The 21230-nt window shown below is 43.4% G+C and overlaps 1 protein-coding gene across 9 annotated transcripts in view; it reads left to right on the top strand.

Moving 5' to 3' along the window:
* The window catches only part of LOC138785982 (phospholipid-transporting ATPase IK-like), a 344961-nt gene that overhangs the window by 142612 nt on the left and 181119 nt on the right, over positions 1 to 21230 (top strand). For 8 of the 9 annotated variants that reach the window (XM_069962531.1, XM_069962533.1, XM_069962532.1 and 5 more), the window contains 5 exons: positions 10851 to 10939; positions 11022 to 11212; positions 11353 to 11561; positions 11655 to 11686; positions 18104 to 18263. In XM_069962531.1, the coding sequence (XP_069818632.1) occupies positions 10851 to 10939; positions 11022 to 11212; positions 11353 to 11561; positions 11655 to 11686; positions 18104 to 18263 (681 nt within the window). Of the gene's footprint in view, positions 1 to 5440; positions 5514 to 10850; positions 10940 to 11021; positions 11213 to 11352; positions 11562 to 11654; positions 11687 to 18103; positions 18264 to 21230 lie in introns of those variants that run through there. The other variant, XM_069962539.1, reaches the window with a different exon arrangement.

Raw genomic sequence — 21230 nt, 5'->3', positions numbered from 1 at the left:
CTACCTGACATCCTGAATGCACTAACATACTTTGGCTCATTCTCAGGTTACAAAATAAACATTTCAAAATGCCAATTGCTGCCATTACATAGAGGATCCCCAAACTATACCTCTGAAGACATGCCTGTAGAGATGCAAAATCATACATAACATATTTGGGGATCCACATAGGTCGCTCTCCTGCAGCAATTTACAAACTAAACTACAAACCACTTATTCTCAAGATTGCCAAAGAATTGGAAAAATGGAACTCTCTACCCCTTTCCCTGGCAGGCAAGGCTCATCTTTTAAAAATGATGTCATTCCCTAAACTACTTTATCCCATCCAAACAATACCTTTACTAAATCATCATACCGATATATCTCGTTTACGTTCTCTTTTTATAAAATTTCTGTGGAATGGGAATTTCTGTGGAATGGGAAAAGAGCTAGAATTGCTTGGGATAAGCTTTGTCTTTCCAAAAATAATGGAGGTCTACAATTACCAGATCTACACCTATATAACTAGCAGCCTTGTTCCGCCACGCCAAAGATTGGCTCCAAGAAACCTCTCACTTCTCGTCTATCTCTTTGGATTTCCAGCTTGTCTTTCCCCTTTCTCTTTCTGGCCTCCTGCACTCTAAACTTCCTCATATACCCTCGGAGGTTAAAAGAAATCTTCTCATTAAGGACACGATTGCCTCCTGGAAGTCTATCAGGAAATTATTTAATCTCCCAATGCATCTTTCTACAATGCTCCCACTGTGGGAAACTCCTTCTTTTCCGCAGGGCCATTCAAACATTCTATTTCAAACTTGGAGACAGCAAGGAATTATGTACTTGGGAGATATCTTAAGAAAAAATGAAAATAATATAATGTCTTGGAACGAAATCCGCACCGAATTTTCCCTACCTGAATCTGAAAAAGATCAATATGAGCACATTAAATCCTTCTATATGTCTCACATAAGGGGAGAGTATACCACACATAAGGGGAGAGTATACCACAACCTTACCTGATACCTTTCTTAAACTCTTACTGTCTGACAGGTCTCACCTTCCGTTAAGGAACATATATGACTTCCTTAGAAACCACACGCAAACGAACACTAGACAAAAAATGTTCAAATCATGGGAAGCCGACTTTCCTATCCCTCAACTACAACATAAACTTGTTGCAGGTCTGAAAGCGGTTAGGGCATCTATGATAAATGAACAATGGAGAGAAATGCATTTAAAAATTCTACACAAAGCCACATACGCCTTTGATTTACATTGGAAAAATGCACCCGACCATTTCTTGAAACATTGCCCTAAATGTAATCTGCAAAAAGCTGACCTCCTCCATGGGTTGTGGCACTGTCCAAAACTACACAAGTATTGGACCGAGATCAGAAAATTAATAGATTCCATTTGGGGTATTACATTACCCAATGACCCCCTACCATGTATTTTCCATTACCATTCTACAAACTTGGATGATACAGAATCTCACATATTACTATCGCAGGGAGTTCATATAGTTTTGTTTGTAACTGTTAAATGTATATTACGCCACTGGATTGAAGGATCTATCCCTACTATTTCTGAAGTCAAAGATACTATTATACGCCTCCTCCATTTGGAAAAAATTAATGCATTACATAGTCCGAATTCATCCCTACAAATATTTTTTTTTAAATGGAGGTTAGTAATAACTGAACTATTATCTCCCACTGATATTATCACCTTCATGTCTAGTTTCAAAAATACTCAATGGTATATGGAAGCTGACGCTACCAATACATTGGGAAAACTTAAAATCCCCACATCTAGTACTTGAATAATCATTATTCTTCGAGCTTCTATCTCTGACTTGATGCGTCCTTTTGATTCTTTTTCTCATTTGTCTTTTTTGTCTTTGTCTTGTCCCTTAATCTAGTATTTCTTCGTGTATTTACTTTTATTATTAAATATATAAAAGTTATTATCTTTATCTATAGTATGGAGTTTATAGTGCTATTTTCTCTAAGGCATATTAACCTCTTAAGGACATAGGACGTATGCGTACGTCATATGTCCTCACTTGCACTTCAAAGCGGGGCCGTGCGGCGGCCCCGCTTTGAAGTGCCGCGATCCCGGGTGCCGCGAGTAGCCCGGGACCGCTGCTATTAGCGGGCACGGTCTGATCGCCGTGCCCGCTAATTAGCTAATCGGAGACAGCTGTCAAAGTTGACAGCTGCCTCCGATTACCGGAGGCAACGTTTCCCTGGGGTCTAGTGGGGGAGATCGCTCCTCCGGGACCTTGTCCCGGAGGAGCGATCTCCGTTACTGATGCCGGCCGGGGACGCGTCCAAGATGGCGCCGTCCTCGGCTCGGCACTCGTTCGTTTTCGGCTGCAGCAGCCGAAAGCAAACGAGTGCCGATCTCATGGATCTCTGCAGCATATCTATGCTGCAGAGATCTCAATGAGAGATCCAAGTGTATATACTAGAAGTCCCCTAGGGGGGCTTCTAGTATATGTGTAAAAAAAAAAAAAAAGTGTTGTTAATAGTAAAAAGCCCCCTCCCCTAATAAAAGTCTGAATCACCCCCCTTTTCCCAGGTTTTAAATAAAAGTAAACAAATAAATAAATAAATAAACATGTTTGCTATCGCCGCGTGCGTAATCGCCCGAACTATTAATTAATCACATTCCTGATCTCGTACGGTAAACAGCGTCAGCGCAAAAAAATCCCAAAGTGCAAAATTGCGCATTTTTGGTCGCATCAAATCCAGAAAAAATGTAATATAAAGCGATCAAAAAGTCGTATATGCGCAATCAAGGTACCGATAGAAAGATCACATCATGGCGCAAAAAATGACACCTCGCACAGCCCCATAGACCAAAGGATAAAAGCGCTATAAGCCTGGGAATAGAGCGATTTTAAGGAACGTATATTGGTTAACAACGGTTTGAATTTTTTATAAAGTTATACATGTTATATATCATTTTAATCGTAACGACTTGAGGAACATGCATAACAAGTCAGTTTTACCCCAGGGCGAATGGCGTAAAAACACATTTCCCCCAAATAAAAGAAATGCGTTTTTTTTTTCAATTTCACCACACTTTGAATTTTTTTCTGGTTTCGCAGTGTACTTTATGCAAAAATTCAGCCTGTAATTGCAAAGTACAATTAGTGACGCAAAAAATAAGGGCTCATGTGGGTTTCTAGGTGGAAAAATGCAAGTGCTATGACCTTTTAAACACAAGGAGGAAAAACCGAAAACGTAAAAACAAAAATGGGCCATGTCCTTAAAGGGTTAAAGATGTTATTTATATGCATTCGATGAAATCCTCTAACCAAGGACTACAACTACCATTTTCTGGTACCTTTGCAAATACTCTCCGGACACCACTCTTGGACATTTTATTTCTACTGTTTACTCAGTTGTACTGTAATATTTTCTTATATCTTATGATATTTATAATATGTATCATTTTATTTCATAACGCATAAGATAATGTGCAATTATATTATCTATGTTAAAATGCTGAAATTCAATAAAATATTGAACAATAAAACATTCTCAGAATCAGCCAAATAGGTAAAAACATCCCAAAGTTTTTAAAGGAGAAGTCCAGCACAAAATTTTTTGTAGAGTATTGTATTGCCCCCCAAAAGTTATACAAATAACCAATATATACTTATTACGGGAAATGCTTAAAAAGTGTTTTTTCCTGCACTTACTACTGCATTAAGGCTTCAACTCCTGGATAAAATGGTAATGTCACGTCCCGACTCCCAGGGCTGTGTGGGCTGTGGCTGCTGGAGAGGATGATGGCAGGGGGACACTGTGGGACGCAGGGCACTGGAGGGACACTGAGCATCCCTCTGCCATCATCCTCTACAGCAGCCACAGCCCGCGCAGCTATGGGAGTCGGGTCGTGACATCCCCATTTTATCCAGGAAGTGAAGCCTTGATGCAGTAGTAAGTGCAGGGAAAAAAGCAATTTATAAGCATTTCCCGTAATAAGTGTATATTGGTAATTTTTATAACTTTTGGGGGGCAATACAATACTTAAATAAAAAGTTTTGCGGGACTTCTCCTTTAATGGATAAAGTGACACACATCATATTCCTAAAATTTGGTCCGGTCCTTTAGGCCATTTTGGGTGCCGTCCTTAAGAGGTTAAAAAACATATGTACCGAAATGATCAGTGCAGTTATAATTAAAATTTTACCCCTTCAAAGAGATATTCAGAATAACAATAAATAAATAAATAAATAAATAAATAAATAATGTGTTGCTGGGGGCACAAGAAAAGACATACTTTCCTACCTTGGTCCACCACAACTCCTACTGTGACATACTCTGCTTCCCATATTGTTGTGCTTCCTACATCCCAGATTTCATTCACTGGCCTCAGAGGGGATTTAAGTGTATTTATTGTCTAAAAGTAGTAAAATGGCAATTATTACCCTCTGAGCCCTTGTGTGAGCACAAACAACAATTCATTTCATAAAAAGCCATTAAAAAATTAAACACATTTTGAGGTACTCCCTTTCAGACAGCTTCCATTGCTGAAGTGATAAAAAAAATCAAATACAAATTAAATTCTGGTACCTCAAACACAAAAAAGGATAGAGTTAGAGAGGGAAAAAAACAGGCTATTTTGACAGGTGTTCTGCACCTATACAGTAAACTTGTAGAGATTGCTGCTTACTGTCTGGTCCCCAGGGGGTTAAGTGGGGATGCTTTTAATTCCCACTTAATACTTCCTCACAGTGCCTGGTGCACTGTGTACAGCACAGTGAGTGGGTTACGGGGGACAGTAAGCAACGACCTATACAGATCACTGTCTGCACAGCATCACCAGTTAACTCTTTCCTGGCAGGCTGGGCAGGAAGCACATAATGTACAGCCCAATCCAAGTTTTCACTATATAGACAAGGGCCTTCTTAGGAACAGTAGCCTGCTGTTGAGCAGCAAACCCCGTTCCAAGTCAGACTCCTGTAAGTAAACAGTAATGCACTATGCACTACTGCCTACTGTATGGGCCAAGGTTCACATCTCCAGGGCCGGATTAAAGGGAGGGCACCCGGGGCACGCGCCCCGGGGCCTCCACCACTGGGGGGCCCCCACCAGCCTGAACCCAGAAGCAGGGTTTCGTGTTAAGGCTGGTGAATCTACAGCAACCCCCAGCAGAGCCCAACTAGTGAGGGGTGCGTGGGGGACATGGGGCTGGTAGTCAGGTGGGGGGATTAGTGATGCTCCGGCGCCCCACATCCAGGTCCCTGGCAAAGCGGTCTTCTCCTGTAGTCAGCGCGCAATGAAATGACGTCATTGCGCAGCCCACAGGAGAAGATGTGCGCCGCTCTGCCACACAGGAGAGCCCCAGTCATAGATCAGAGCTTCCTCACCTGCTTCTCCTGTATATGGCTGAACTCAAGTGTGAGAACGCACCCTGATCCTCACCCCTCCCCACTTCTGTCTCTAGGCCTGACATCTTCCTCAAGTGACCATCACATGCACAACAGAGGAGGATGCTGAGCCATACAGCCGGGAGAGGTACATGCTAAGTCCCCAACAGTAAGCTGCCATCTGTATAGATTGCTGAATAGTTTTTTTTATTTTTTTTTGGAGGGGGGCGGGGGAATGGGGACCCCCCACAAATATGTCGCCCAGGGCCTCCACCAGCCTTATTCTGTCCCTGCACATCTCTGTCGGGCCTCCATCCAGAGAATCCATTCATGCAACAAAACAAAATCGGAGGGTCTGTTCAGGAATGTACACTAACTAGTGCAGACTGATAACTAAGAGATCCCCCACAAAAATTACTGCTTGCAAAAAAATCATATTTGTATCATTGTATTGAGAATTAAGATATTAAACTAGGTATTAGTATTGAAGTCAAAATTCTGGTATCCTAACAACTCTATTTACAACTTCAGTCTTAATTTAAAAAAAAAACATGCTGGCATTGCGAACACAGGAAAATGTTTCCTAACTTAAATTCTGGAGCTGAAATCCTCTTTCTGTTCCATGCTAAAATTAACAAGATACATGGTAAAAACATAACTATGTCTGCAACCACACTAGACACGTTTTCTTTCCCCACATACATGATTTTGCCTTGGGAGCCTAAGACTTTGTAGCCAGTTCACAATTAAGCCACTTTTCATTCGTACTTAGCACTGTATATTGGGAACACTGCACAAGACCTGCTGCTTTAGAGATGCTCAGACCCAGTCATATAGACATTAACCATTTTTTTTGCTTACAACTCATAAATTAGTTATAGAAGCATGTCTCCCTTTTTCCTGAAACCACTACTTTTGTCATCAGTTTGGAAATGATTTTGTAGCTCAGTTCCATTGGAGTAAATGTAGCTGAATTGTAATACCACAACCTGGGGCCAGGGCAGTTTCTAGGTCATTTTGACAACAGGGCGAATATTGATAAAAGCGCCCCCCCTCGGTCAGCCCTTGGGAAGGAAGGGGAGGTTACTCGGGCTACTGGGAAGAATATAGTAATAATGCTTACTGCTGTACCCTCCATATAGTAATAATGTCTCCTGCTGTGTGTGTTCCCCCCTCTGCCTGCAATAACCCCCCCCCACACACACACACTACCCCCACCTAACCCCCTATACACATTATCCCACCTAACCCCCTACACACACTATCCCACCTGAACCCCCCTACACACACTATCCCACCTGAACCCCCCTACACACACTATCCCACCTGAACCCCCCTACACACACTATCCCACCTGACCCCCCTACACACACTATCCCACCTGACCCCCCTGCACACACTATCCCACCTGACGACCCCCTCCCCCCCCACACACACACACACACACTACCCCACTTGGCCACCATTCCAACAGACACACTACCCCAACAGCCCGGCCCTAGAAACGGCCCTGGGTCACGTCTGTGCACAAGCCGCTCCACATTTTTAGGATATAGAGATATACTACAGGGTGGCAGATGTAGCAGAGCTGAACTCCCTGAGACCTGCAGTCCCATGTAACACCACAGATAACACAGTGATATCTCTGAGTACAGATAATGTAGTAGCTGTCACCTGCAGTCCCATGTAACACCACAGATAACACAGTGATATCTCTGAGTACAGATAATGTAGTAGCTGTCACCTGCAGTCCCATGTAACACCACAGATAACACAGTGATATCTCTGAAGATAATGTAGTAGCGTCACCTGCAGTCCTATGTAACACCACAGCTAACACAGTGATATCCCTCTGAGTACAGATAATGTGGTAGATGTCACCTGCAGTCCTATGTAACACCACAGATAACAGTGATATATCTGCAGTCCTATGTAACACCACAGATAACACAGTGATATCTCTGCGTATAGATAATGTAGTAGCTGTCACCTGCAGTCCTATGTAACACCACAGATAACACAGTGATATCTCTCTGAGTACAGATAATGTAGTAGTCACCTGCAGTCCTATGTAACAGCACATAACACAGTGATATCTCTGAGTACAGATGATTTAGTAGATGTCACCTGCAGTCCTATGTAACAGCACAGGTAACACAGTAATATCTCTGAGTACAGATAATGTAGTAGATGTCACCTGCAGTCCTATGTAACACCACAGATAACACAGTGATATCTCTGAGTACAGATAATGTAGTAGATGTCACCTGCAGTCCTATGTAACACCACAGATAACACAGTGATATCTCTGAGTACAGATAATGTAGTAGACACCTGCAGTCCTATGTAACAGCACAGATAACACAGTGATATCTCTGAGTACAGATAATGTAGTAGTCACCTGCAGTCCTATGTAACACCACAGATAACACAGTGATAAATCTGAGTACAGATAATGTAATAGATGTGGCCTGCAGTCCTATGTAACACCACAGTGATATCTCTGAGTACAGATCATGTAGTAGCTGTCCCCTGCAGTCCTATGTAACAGCACAGATAACACAGTGATATCTCTGTACAGATAATGTAGTAGTCACCTGCAGCCCTATGTAACAGCACAGATAACACAGTGATAACTCTGAGTACAGATAATGTAATAGATGTGGCTTGCAGTCCTAGGTAACACCACAGATAACACAGTGATAAATCTGAGTACAGATAATGTAATAGATGTGGCCTGCAGTCCTATGTAACACCACAGATAACACAGTGATATCTCTCTGGGTATAGTATAGAATATGGGGACAGAAGCACAGTATTGGGGACACCCTGCATTACCCCCATAGTAAGAGTCCTCCTGCATTGCCTCAACACAAGAAAACAAAACAAAAACAAACCAATATACTCACCTAATCCTGGCCCCGGTCTTCCTCTCCTCTCTTCTCTTCTCTCCTCTCCAGCATGTCAGCTGCCGCATGGATCCTCTAGCAGGCCCGATGATGTAATCACTGGCCTGCTGGAGGATCTGTCTGAGAGAGAGGCAAGTGAGATCCGCGCAGGGGGAGAGGGGGCTGGCGCCGGCAGCTTACAGGAGATCATCAGTGAGGTCCGGAGGGGGAGGGGGCGCCGGCAGCTTAGAGGACATCAGTGAGGTCTGTAGGGGAGGGGGAGGGAGCGCCGGCAGCTTGGAGGACATCAGTGAGGTCTGTAGGGGAGGGGGAGGGAGCGCCGGCAGCTTGGAGGACATCAGTGAGGTCTGGAGGGGAGGCGGAGGGGGCACCAATTACTTGGTCATGGCAGGAGCTGGGCAGTGTCGGGCGCCGGTGGGCGCCCCCTTAGCTGTCAGCGCCCGTGCGGTGGCCCGGCCCGCCCGGTCCTAGAAACGACCCTGCCTGGGGCAAGTTTGGCACTTTTTTTTGCAAGAAAGTAGCTGTGCTTTTTCTATATGTGGATAACCTCTTAAGGGTAGCTTCACACAAACCGTATAACAGTGAATTTTCTGCTGCAGATACGCAGCGGATATGCAGCAGATGAAAATAACTGAACACAGCATCAAATCTGCACCATCAAATCTGCTGCAGATCTGCTGCGCATCAGTTGTGTGTGTTAGCACCCTAACACAGTTTTCCCCAACTCCAGTCTCCAAAGAGCACCAGCAGGTCATGATTTACAGATATCCCATAAAAAGAACACCTGTGGTGATCCTAAACAACAAAGACACCTGTGAATTACTAAGGAGGTCCGGTGGTCCCTGAGGACTGGAGAAAGGGAACACCGATTTAAAGAAATGTTCATTTGCTTGCCTGGTCACATGATCACATTTCATGTGAAACCATCATAACTGGGACAGCTAAATGTAACATGGTAACTACATGCACCTTTGCAGTTTTCACTGGTCAATAGATAACACTAAGCTAACAGGATCTATTAAACCTGTCATCAACTCTACACTTTAAAAGACAGTGACATTGACTGCTCCACTTCCTTAGACCTAAAGGGAAGTTTGACTAGTATGAACTATTTGTTTCCTGTTTTAGGTTTTCTAAGCCAAGGTTGATCTAAAAACCAGGTCCACATTTCTTCCCCAATAGTCAAGCAATGTTTTAGGTTTTTTCAGCTTTTGTGATGCCGTTGTAAAGCCGAAATCAGGTGTGGATCATAATGAATTACATACTGGAAAGAACTGATGCCACTTTGAATCCAGTAACTGGTGTGGGGTGAATAAAAAAAAAGGATAAAGGGCAGAAAAAGCATCAGTTCTTTATAGTATGTCATTTAATATGATCCACACTGGACCTTGGTTTGACAACCGCAGCACAAAAACACGTGGGGTTATTGGTGAACAAGTGGGGTTGTGGTTTCATGTGTGGTTTATAAGCTCCCTAAGGTCAATTTTTTGTTAATAATTGTAGTATTTATTTAAAACAATGTTAGCTGTACTGTGTAACTTAAGACCACATGAATTTTTGATGCATTTTATGTGGTTGTAAGTACTACAGCAAAAGGCTATGTTCCCACATTGTCTTTTTTAGGCAAAATAACAGCCATTGGTTTTTAAAATAATGGCCATTATTTTAAACTGACGATCACAAATAATGTTCACAAACATTGCGGCCGTAATTATAAAAAAAAGGCAGTTTTTTCACCTAAAAAGAGATTTGAACAGAGCCCAAAAAACCTCCGCTGTATAAGACTTCAATAAAAAAAAATTCTTCGTTTTTTGAGCTGAAAAAATATGCATTTTTATGCTTTTTTTTTTAATGTGCCATTATTTTGCCTTTTTCTCTTTTCTGTTAAAAATGTGAGGTGATAGATTTAATAAAAGTTTTTGGCTGGTTTGCAAAGTGAAGTAGGTTAAGGGCCCATTTACACAGAAACATTATCTGACAGATTATCTGCCAAAGATTTGTAGCCAAAGCCAGGAATGGATTTGAAAAGAGGAGAAATCTAAGGCTTTCCTTTATGACCTGATCTCTGTTTATAGTCTGTTTCTGGCTTTGGCTTAAAATCTTTGGAAGATAATCTGTCAGATAATCTTTCTGTGTAAATGGACCCTAATGCTACGTTTACACGGGCGAATTTTCGCGATAACGATCGAATTTGAACGATAATCGTACGTGTAAACGATCGATAAATCGTTCATTTTGTTCTTTTAAAATGTTCTTAAATCGTCGTTCGCAAAAAATTCACCGATCGTTCTGTGTAAACAGCCGTTCACTGATTTTACCTATGTGTGAGATAGGCTTAAGTGATCGCAAAACGATTGCAAAACAAATTTTCTGTACAATATATCGTTCCATCTAAACGCTGATCGTTATAAAAAAAATCGTTACTTCGAAATCGTTAATCGTACGAGTAAACTTAGCATAACTTAAGGCCATTGAGGCTTGTTTGTGAAAGATAAAAAGAGTGCAGTATGCAAGGTTATTGCATTTCATGTACTTGTCAATATAAACCTTTTAAGGCAAATCTTATTTTTTTTTAGGATCTGACACAAAGATTATGAAAAACTCTGGTAAATCGACTATAAAGAGCAGTAAAGTTGGTACTGTAATTGGAAAATGTGTGCTCTTTGTAAGTAATTGTACATTATTAGTGTGATTTGTGTTTTGCTGTTTTGTAGCGTATCAGTGACTGACTGATTTGATTTTTTTAGATTACAATTACCCTAATTTGTGTTACACTTGTCCTTGCAATTGGAGCTGGAATATGGGAACATTTGTACAGCCAAAAACATACCTACATACCAAGCAAACCTCAGATGTTACCTTCTGTAATTGGTTTTTACATGTTTTGGGGATACCTTGCTATGCTAAGCACACTTGTCCCCTTTTTCCTATACATTTCGTAAGTAGCATATTTGCTTTTCATTAAGTGTAATGTTTGATATATGTATTGCTTTACACTGTATTGTTGTGTTGTCCTATTGATTTACCCATTAGCACTAGCATCAGCTGTAATTAAAGTTTTCCGATATTATTTTACAGAATGGAATTCATTTATTCAATTCACAACTACTACATTAAACAAGACTTGGAAATGTACCACTCAGAGTCGGACTCACCAGCACAAGCAAAAGGCCATAGCCTCTGTGATCTTTTGGGACAAATAGATTTTATTTTTACTGACAAGACTGGCACATTAACCCAGAATGTTATGACCTTTAAGAAATGCTGCATCGGGCAAAGAATTTTTGGTATATTCTTATTTATTTTTATAAAATTTGTGTGGCTTCTTATTGTCTAGTTATGTACTATAGTTGTATTTTATATGTGTTTTTTTTTTGTAGGTACAGCTTCCAATAAAGAAATAGAACATCAGGTATTGTCTTCATTTACATCACAAATAAAAGCTTTATATTTAGAGTGTCAGGGATACACGGGCCAAGCCCGGCCATCCCGTGACTAGGAGGAGGGGAGACCTAACCAAATCAGAGGAAATGACCTAAACAAGGATCAAAGGGGGAGAAGACAAGACAAGGGGATCAAGGAGTTTGGGAGCTCTAGGTTCCTCTGGGTTGCGCCAGCCCTACAAGTCGATTTACCTCATGCATTCATGCTTTACGCCCTAGTCCCGGGCCATAACTCTAGAGTAAATTGCCACCTGATGCCTGCCGCACACCCAGACACCAGACACCCACTTTGCCACGAACACTGCCTGCTTGCTGGCCAACACAAACACGAAACTTCGCTGAGTCTGGACCCACCAGTCGCTGTCATACTTCTGATCCACCGACCACTGCCAGACACACACTAACGAAGCACGCACACAAACCTTTGCTACGTTGGGACCCACCGACTGTAGTCATACATGTGACCCACCAACCACTGCCAGACACCCAAACACAACATACATACACAACTTTGCCACCACCCTATCTATTACTTTACTGGGGAGACAGGGAACCCCAAAAGTGTTCCACTAGCAAGCAGACACACCCACACGGTAGAGTTTGATACCTGGTCATACAATATACGGTTACACACTGCACATACACTCTTCACGGAGCTAACTAGGTTCATTTAGGGTACAAGACAAACCATCAAAATTTAGGTTTAGTGCATAAAATGGACAGTACTTGGTTACAAAAAGATGGTTAACAAAAGACATACAGGCACTGCAAACAATGAAACAAAAAGGATAAAACAAGAAAGGTCTAATACTTAGCACAGGGATGCGTTGTATAGTTCTTCCTTCCCAGGAGATTGGGCTTAGAAAGTGGTGCACAAACCAATTTGATTGGATCCCCAACTTTGTGACACTCACATGTTCCCTAGGTAACTTAGGTTCACCTGACATCTCTGACTCAGCCCCTCTGGGCAGAGCTTCAACCACCCCCTCAGCCCTCAAGGGAACACACCTGGGAGTATCAAAAAGGTGCCATATCGATGGTACAGGCCCCAGCCGTTCTTCATAATTCATTTCTCACCGTTCTGATTCCTGGCATATTAAACATGATATGCCCTGGACATTCAGAGGGTGATATACCCCTTATGTAATGATGAGGACAGGTAGACATATTTGGACTTCCTGCAATGTCATCCTGCCCAATGCTCTGATGTTGGTTCTGTGGCTCTATATTTTATTTTGACAAAGTTATGAAAGATTTCATGTTCCTATTCCTTTTCTTAAAGAGAGTCCAACCCCTGCTGGCATGGAGTCAGTATGACTGCCTTAGAGGTGTGATCTCAACACTCTAACCACTCTACTTCACCATCTCATTTGCAGCTCCATGCTTATTGCCCCTTGCAGAGAGCCTTTTGGTCTTTTACAAAGGGTCCCTGAATGAATCATGTTAACCCCGCTTCAGCAAGGTTAAAATGATCCATTCAGCAAAGCTCTTATTCCCCCATCCCCCTCCGGCAATTACTGAGTGTGGCCCCCTCCTCTCCTTCCAGTTGGGCTTCTGGTGCTGCTCTGGCTCCCTCTGACATCCAGCAACGCTGCTGTCAGACAGGGATAAGGGAGACAGAGAGTGCCGCGGCCACACAGTGATGATCGGCGGTAGGGGGAGGACAGGTGAAAGTGTGGTGATGCCCCGCTAGTGACTGGTCACTTGCCAGATTGTGACGTGTGACGCCACTCCGGTGGTGGTTGGTCTAGCCCAGTGTTAATTTGTTGTGACGCCAGTGTCGGTTGGGCACACGGGTATGCTGGCACACCTGCTTTTATTTTGAGTGGGCTGGCTATACCTTTTCCCCTGTGGACAGTAACCTGTCGGGCTATTTGGGGGTCCCTTGGGCAACTATCTCTGTTGGCCGAAGTGGAGTAGTGACCCACCCGGACTATTGGCACTGCCACCCACAGAAAGGGGAGATAACCGAAGGAAGCTGTGATTGCTGTGTAGGTGCTTGGTGAAGAACCACAGAGTCCCGTTAAAATAAATATAATCTTGTTTACTGTGAAGATACTTGAAAATACAGAATACTTTCGTCTTGATAAGTTACTTTTAGACTTGAGAAAAGGAACAGATCTGTACTAAGAGTGAAGAGGGTGATACAGCTGTACTGGCTGGGTTGCGTGCTGAGAGGTAGGAAAGTTCAGAAGTGTAGAGAGGAGGATGTCGAGAGAGTCCCAACCCAAGTAGTACTGTGCTCTACCAGAACTTTGGAGGCAGAATAAGTAGTATAATACTTGAAAGTAGAGAGAAAACGTGTGCCTGTGTTTTGACTCTTTGGTCTTTGCACCACCTATTGCCCACCAGTGTCGGGTGACCCATCCTAGAGGGTGACACAAGCTCCAGACCTTGTTACTTGGGATGAGCAGAGTGGTCAGAGTTCTCTGATTACACCCACACTGCAAGATAGAGTGCTTAGGCTTCTAGCAACTTTGCTCTATCCAGATCAGTTCCTTTACTTCTTTGTGGATACTGTCCTGCACTGTTTTACAATGTCCACGGCGTGGGTTGGGATGATCACTGACTTGTCCTCTTTAGTAGTGACTTAACACTGCATAGTGTGCAATAGTGTTGCTTGAGGGAAAACTGTGTCTAGGTCTCACATATACATGTGCTCTGCTCAACGTCTAGACCACACACTACTCTGCACTGGGGACCTGGCAGGAGCCAGGGCCCAACTTGACTGCAGTAGGGAGCGTCCTGTCCTGCATCCTTCCTCTACAGAATCCAAAGCGAAAGACTCCTACACTTCCTCTACCCATTTGACTTCCTTCCTACAGCATGTGTAAACTGTGCTGTGAGTGGGTAAGGAGTGCGTGTGAAAGATGTAAAGAGAAAGATGATAGGTGAGAAGAAGAAAGAACTTATTGGTATACAGATTCACGTGGTACATACAAAAACAATAACCCTTTAGTTCCTTCAGCTGTGCAATATCTGGACATACATAGTTGTAACAACGAAATCTAGTGGTAAAACTTTGGTACTACTACATTACTACTTACACTTTTAAGTACAGACTTTTGCGAAGGGTGTAACCAATAGCAACACCCATGGTGGGTCACCACATACTCCCCCACTTTGAAAAAGCAGTCCACGGCATAACACCTTGAGAAAAAGGCTGGACGTTAAGTTTAAGACACAGCATGGGTTTTAAAATGCAGACATATAAAATAAAAAATAAAACTTAGTTTTGACCAATAATTAAATTGTCCTCAATAAAAGCTGGAACACTGGATGCATCTGTCCATAGGCACCCTGACTGGTGCTATAATGCGTCAGTCTTTGTAATACAATGAGGCTTGTTATTCACAAGAAAGAGAGGGAATAGGGAAATGGAATCACGGCTAGGCGGGGTGCAGGATCTTGAACAGGGGTGTTGCAAAATGGGGGACACACAAAAGGTAACTGGGAGCCAACGTGGCTCAACAAAGAGCTCAGCCAAGCTGTTTAAGGGACAGCAAAGCGCCCTTTCTGCTCTGTCAGGGACACTCTTTTTTAGTGCTTCTGGGAGTGCTATTGGTAGGTGAGAGATGCTCCTGTTGATCTTTTCCTGGGTTGTGCTGAAAGAAGCCTCTTGGGCCCAATTCTCTCACAGCAAAGGCAGTTCTCTGTCATCATGGATGCTGAAGCTGTTGTTGTCACTGGTGTTGGGGTTGAGATCACAGCCACGTTATAGGTCACCTGAGGCTGCACTTGGGACCTGCTGCAGCAGGAGTAGCTGTGGTAGCTGTAGCAGCAGGTCTCCGCCTTACAACTCTTTCAGGTAACAGTGGAACTCTGGAATCAGTGGTAGTAGCCACAACAATCTGTTCCTCAATAGCTTTCCGCCGATGATAAGTTTAATTCTAGTCCTGTGATGCAGTGGGCTTAAACGGGGCCTGTATATAATGCCGTGGTCTGTTAACAGCGGAGGTAGTGGAGGTGGTCCCGCCTCAGAAGGGTTGCGGCCCAGCGGCTCTGCTGGGGCCGGAGTCTTAGGTCTGGATTGTTGCGCCGGGATAGCCACACAGTCATCATCATCAAATGCGTCCTCTGCCGTGTACTCTTCTTCATCGATCACGGAGCCTACATCCCTTTCTTGATTAGGGTCCAGGATCCCAAAGAAGCTGGATTCTCCCCCTTGGGCCTCCTCCCAGGGGATCGGCTAAGTCGCCAGAGGTCTCAGCAGCAGGGACTAAAGTAGCAGGGACTAGGGCTGCAGTATGTGCCTGCTTGCTTGCAGCCTCCACTGACCAGCAGGCCAGGGCACCTATGATTTCTGAGATTGCATTAGTTGCAGCATCCATCACTTGTTGCTCTCCGCTCATCGTCTTTGTGCAACTGAGGGCGGAGTCATCACATTTCCATGGGCGTCGTCCTCCACCAACATGGCCACAGGACACCACAAAACACCACAAAAGTAGAGGGGGAGAGTAGGGAGCCGCTGCTGTCACAGAGGGAAATGGAGCAGTACAGAGAGCACATGTGGAAGGAGAGGAGGGGGCCACACACAGTAATTTTCTAGAATCTTCTAAGCTAGAAAATACCTCAGAGCTGTCGGACAACACACAGATACCTAGCAGTGGCACATCTGTTCCTGTATGCTGCACAGTTTCTGTAGCTATCAGCAGTATAACTACATGGAATCATGTAGTTAGGCACAAGGAATCACAGGGTTAACTGGCTCCTGATGCCCTCATAAATTCAGGACCCAGTGTGACTTCCACCTAAACAAATCTTGATGCCTCATGTCAGCACCAGGACCCTTTAATACCAGGGAGGATTTTCATCAAATTGATTCCGCCATCCGCCCAAAGAACAAACCCGCTCATTGTTCGGGTGGACGGCGGAATCTGGAAAACCATAAAATGAAGCCTATGGGACCAAAGGACATGCACACAGCCGCCAGCGGACGCCAGCGGGGCCAAGCTGTGGTATCCGCAGCAGGTGATCTGCTGGCATTCCGTAGTGTGCAAATACCCTTAGGGTATGTGCACACCACGGAATCCCAGTACATTACCCGACGCAGATTCCGCACCTCGCACTCGCTTGCGCGTATCTCTGCTGGTCCCATAGGCTTCATAATATGGTTTGCCAGATTCAGCTGTCCGCCCGAAGAATGAACCTGCTCATTCTTCGGGCGAACTGCGGAATCTGGCAAAACATAGAATGAAGCCTTTGGGACCAGTGAAGATGCGCCAGCGTTTGCGAGCGGGGGGCGAGCTGTGGAATGCGCGGCAGGTGATTCAACAGTGTGCACATACCCTTACTGCAGACTACTAGTAGAACTACAAGACATTGTATTAAATTTTAGACTAATGTTCCTTCAATGTTCTTCTTATGACAAGAACAGCCGTTGTTTTCAATTAAAACAACAGCCGTTATTTTCGTAGTGAAATGTGTTGCATTGAAGTCAATGCAAACAACGGCTGTGGTTCACACAATGGCCGTTGTTTGCTACGCCCTTGAAGTAATTGACATGACCATTATTTCTGGCTGTTGTGCATTGATTTCAATGCAATTTTCAATGCAACAGCGGTTCTTGTTTGACACTCAATACAAAGGCTGTTGTTTTTGAGGGCCAAACAATGGCAGTTGTCTGTACATTGTGTGAACATAGCCTAAAATTACATAGAACTACTGAAATTAAAGCAAATGTATCATCAGGTCCATTGCTACTACTTTTTTACCCTAAATTGATTGGTGCCGACACGGAGACCCTGGTGGCAAGGTATTTTTTTAAAACACTTAAAATACGGTTTCTGTACTTGGCCCAGTTTTTTTCTAGAGCGCCCCCCAGTGTGACAATTTACCCTCCACTCTTAGAGGCGCTCCATTGATTCTAATGACCTTAGGCCAGAAGATCAGTTACATGTATCAGTTTTTTTGTAGTTACTAAAGACCAAATGGCATTAGTCATGAAGCATTAACTGCAGTTTATCAGTAAGTGAGACACCTACTGGCCAAATTTATAACTTTTTTTTTTCATTTAGAAAAAGGGCAAAAATAAATAAATGATGAAGTAAATTGCAATTGCAAATGTAAATGTAGTATATCCCCTCCCCTTCTGATCAAACATTTATTATTGGTAATGACACATTTAATTGTGCACATTTAATTGTTCTCACTTCTGGGTTTCTTGTAATGTACAAATAAAAATGTGGATCAAGTTCCAAATACCTGAAAAAAAAACAAGGTCAGCTGGTTTCTTTATTTGAAACTTTTATATTTTAAATATTCTTTATAATTTGATCATGGTGGTAGTGATGTATTTTTCTAGTTTATTATGGAATTTTTTTCTTGTATTTTTGTACTGGGACATCTGTTGTTAATGACCATCAAAAAACTGTTTTCTTTAACAGGAAGTTAGTTTTGCTTGGAATAAGTATGCAGACACATCTTTCCGATTCTATGACAAGTCGCTGTGTGAGGAAATACGTGGTGGTCAAGATCCTATGTTGCATGAGTTCTTTAGGGCAATAGCTCTGTGCCATACAGTTATGGTAGAAAATAATGAAGAAGGTATGTTGTCTTGCTTTAATCAGGTCTTTTTACCAATTGATTAGTGACAGTCTAACGCTAGCCAAAAAGTAGTAAATAATGCTTTTATTTGTATAGCGTACACAGATTCCGCAGCAGTTTACATAGTTTTGCCAAGTATTGCTTCCTGTCCCCAATAGGGCTCACAATCTAAATTAACCTAAACCCCTGAAAATGATAAATAAGAAAAAGTACAGGGAGAAGCTGCTTAAAACATAGCTTTTATTTATTATCCATTAAAGTCTGTTAAGTCCGGGGAAATTTTTTATGTAAGTATTGTATCCGCAGCAGTTTACATAGTTTTGCCAAGTATTGCTTCCTGTCCCCAATAGGGCTCACAATCTAAATTAACCTAAACCCCTGAAAATGATCAATAAGAAAAAGTACAGGGAGAAGCTGCTTAAAACATAGCTTTTATTTATTATCCATTAAAGTCCGTTAAGTCCGGGGAAAATTTTTATGTAAGTATTGTCTTGCCCCCTAAATGTTATACAAATCACCAATATACACATATTACTGGAAATGCACATAAAGTGTTTTTTCCCTGCACCTGAGGGACACAGGGCACTGGAGGGATACTGAGCATCCCTCTGCCATCATCCTCTCCAGCAGCCACAGCCCGCACAGCTCTGGGAGTCGGGTCGTGACATCACCATTTTATTCAGGAAGTGAAGCCTTGATGCAGTAGTAAGTGCCGGGGAAAAAACACTTTATAAGTATTTCCCATAATAAGTGCATATTGGGGATTTGTATAATTTTTGGGGGGCAATACAATACTTTAATAAAAATTTTCACCGGACTTCTCCTTTAAGAAACACCAACAAACTGGAACCCTATTCTGTGATAATCACATATGCCAATTTGTATCTCCGAAAGTCAATACCAAATAGCGTCTCAGTCGGTTGCCTGGCAACGTTAGCCATGTCACTGAATAATCAGAGGTGAGTAGGTAAATTACATCAATGTTTGGTCACAACATATAGACTTAAAGTGACTCTGTACCCACAATCTGACCCCCACCCCACCCCCAAACCACTTGTACCTTCGGATAGCTGCTTTTAATCCAAGATCTGTCCTGCGGTCCGTTTGGCAGGTGATGCAGTTATTGTCATTAAAATTTACTTTTAAAATTGCAGCTCCGTGCCCTACGGGCGTATCTGTGCCCTAACTTTGCACCACCCCTCCCGTTCCTCCTCCCCGCCCTCCTCATCATTTGGAAGGCTCCAGGCAGATTGCCTCCTATTCACCACCTGTGTTACCACAGCACATGGGCTGGATCATTAAGACACCTGTGCAATGTTCAAACAGAAGTAAATGTTCCAGTGGCATTCCTAATGATGAAGAGGGTGGGGAGGAGGGACGGAGGGGGTGGTGCAAAGTTAAGGCACAGATATTAGGACAATAACTGCATTACCTGCCGAACGGACCGCAGGACAGATCTTGGATTAAAAGCAGCTATCTGAAGGTACAAGCGGTTTGGGGAGGGGTCAGATTGTGGGTACAGAGTCGCTTTAAATGCAAAACATGCCTCTTGGCAATAGGCTTCCCTCCCCTGGAGGGATATCTGGCTATTCCCGTGTTTTGAGACTCGTAGCTGAGACTCCACGGACCCTTCTTTTTCATATTCTTCAGTGAGTACTCCATCTGATTTTTTTGTCGCTGGTCTCCCTGAGCTCAGCGATTGCTGTGTTTTGTCATGACACAGATCTAAGTATCCTGTATTTTTGTAAATTGTTTGCTTCTACAGGAACCTATTGCATCAAATAATACAAACATCAGAGGACAGTAGAGGCATGTGAAAACCTGTGGTTACTCACTGTACAATAATGTAGTTTACCCTGGAGGTTATGCCCCAGCTAAGCAGTGGTTGTAGGTAGACACTGGTATGTATAAACATAAGGTTACTGTTACTGCCGTGGCCCTTGGTGCTGGAAGCTGGTCTATGCACAGCTGAAGTAATGGGTTAACTGTATTGTGTCATGTGTTTTGTGCTGACCACTCACAGGTGCTTCTTCTTTCTATCCTATCTTCTTCTTCCTCTCTCTTACACACACTCAGCTTCACCACTCACAGGAGGGTTTAGATATTACCCCTGTAGGAGTTAAACTGGGGGAGGAAGTGAGTTCAGTCTTAGTTTAGTTTCCAGTGAGAGAGGACACACAGCAACCAGTTCGGCAAAAGCCAAGCTAGGGCCTGGCTCCGGCCAGGACCCCTGTCAGGGACCAGAAACAGAGTAAGTAGTTGGAGGTCCAAGAGGACTGATACAGGAGAGACTAGCTCAGACGGCGATTACTTCTACAGCAGCGACCACTATTTTTACTATGCAGTGCTAAGTCCAAGTAGGGAAGACCAGCCACTTAGGATCACCCTAGCCCCTGCCAAGAACCTCTCTAAAAAATGCAGGGAAGACTCTACAGGATCTATACTGGGCATGGGCTCCTCTGGCAACAAGCCTGGAGGTTTCTGAGTATTTAGAGATATAAATAAGCCATACAAAGCAGGTAACAACATCATACCCGTGCACTGCTACAGTGCTGGTGTCACAAATTACCACCTAAACGGCCGAGGGTAAACGTAAAAGAACTCCACCACACTTGGTGTGCGGCAGACCTAGCAGCATGGGGCCTGTTTGCCGGGGTACCTCTGGCACTGTTGTGGCTGCTAGGTGGGTGTGGGTCACTTGGGCACTTCTCACGGTAGCCTGGAGAGGCATTGGTACCCACCTCCAGTCAGATAGGCGCTGCTTCCGCAGGTTTGGATAACCCAAGTGTAACTTGGTGTGTAGGTGCAAAAGGATTGACAGAGCCCAGTAGCTTAACCAAAATTACATCAGTTTACTGAGGTGCTCTTTCAGTGCAATAGAGAATAAGTTTTTCACAACTGCAGGTGCAAGCAAGAGGTAGAAGAAGTTGTACCAGCAAAGAGTGAGTTATCCTTGCTTTACGTGAA

Source organism: Dendropsophus ebraccatus, chromosome 3 (assembly GCF_027789765.1).
Source record: "Dendropsophus ebraccatus isolate aDenEbr1 chromosome 3, aDenEbr1.pat, whole genome shotgun sequence".
Taxonomy (NCBI): domain Eukaryota; kingdom Metazoa; phylum Chordata; class Amphibia; order Anura; family Hylidae; genus Dendropsophus; species Dendropsophus ebraccatus.
Note: the sequence above shows the minus strand (reverse complement) of the source record. Positions and strands in the feature narration are given on the sequence as shown.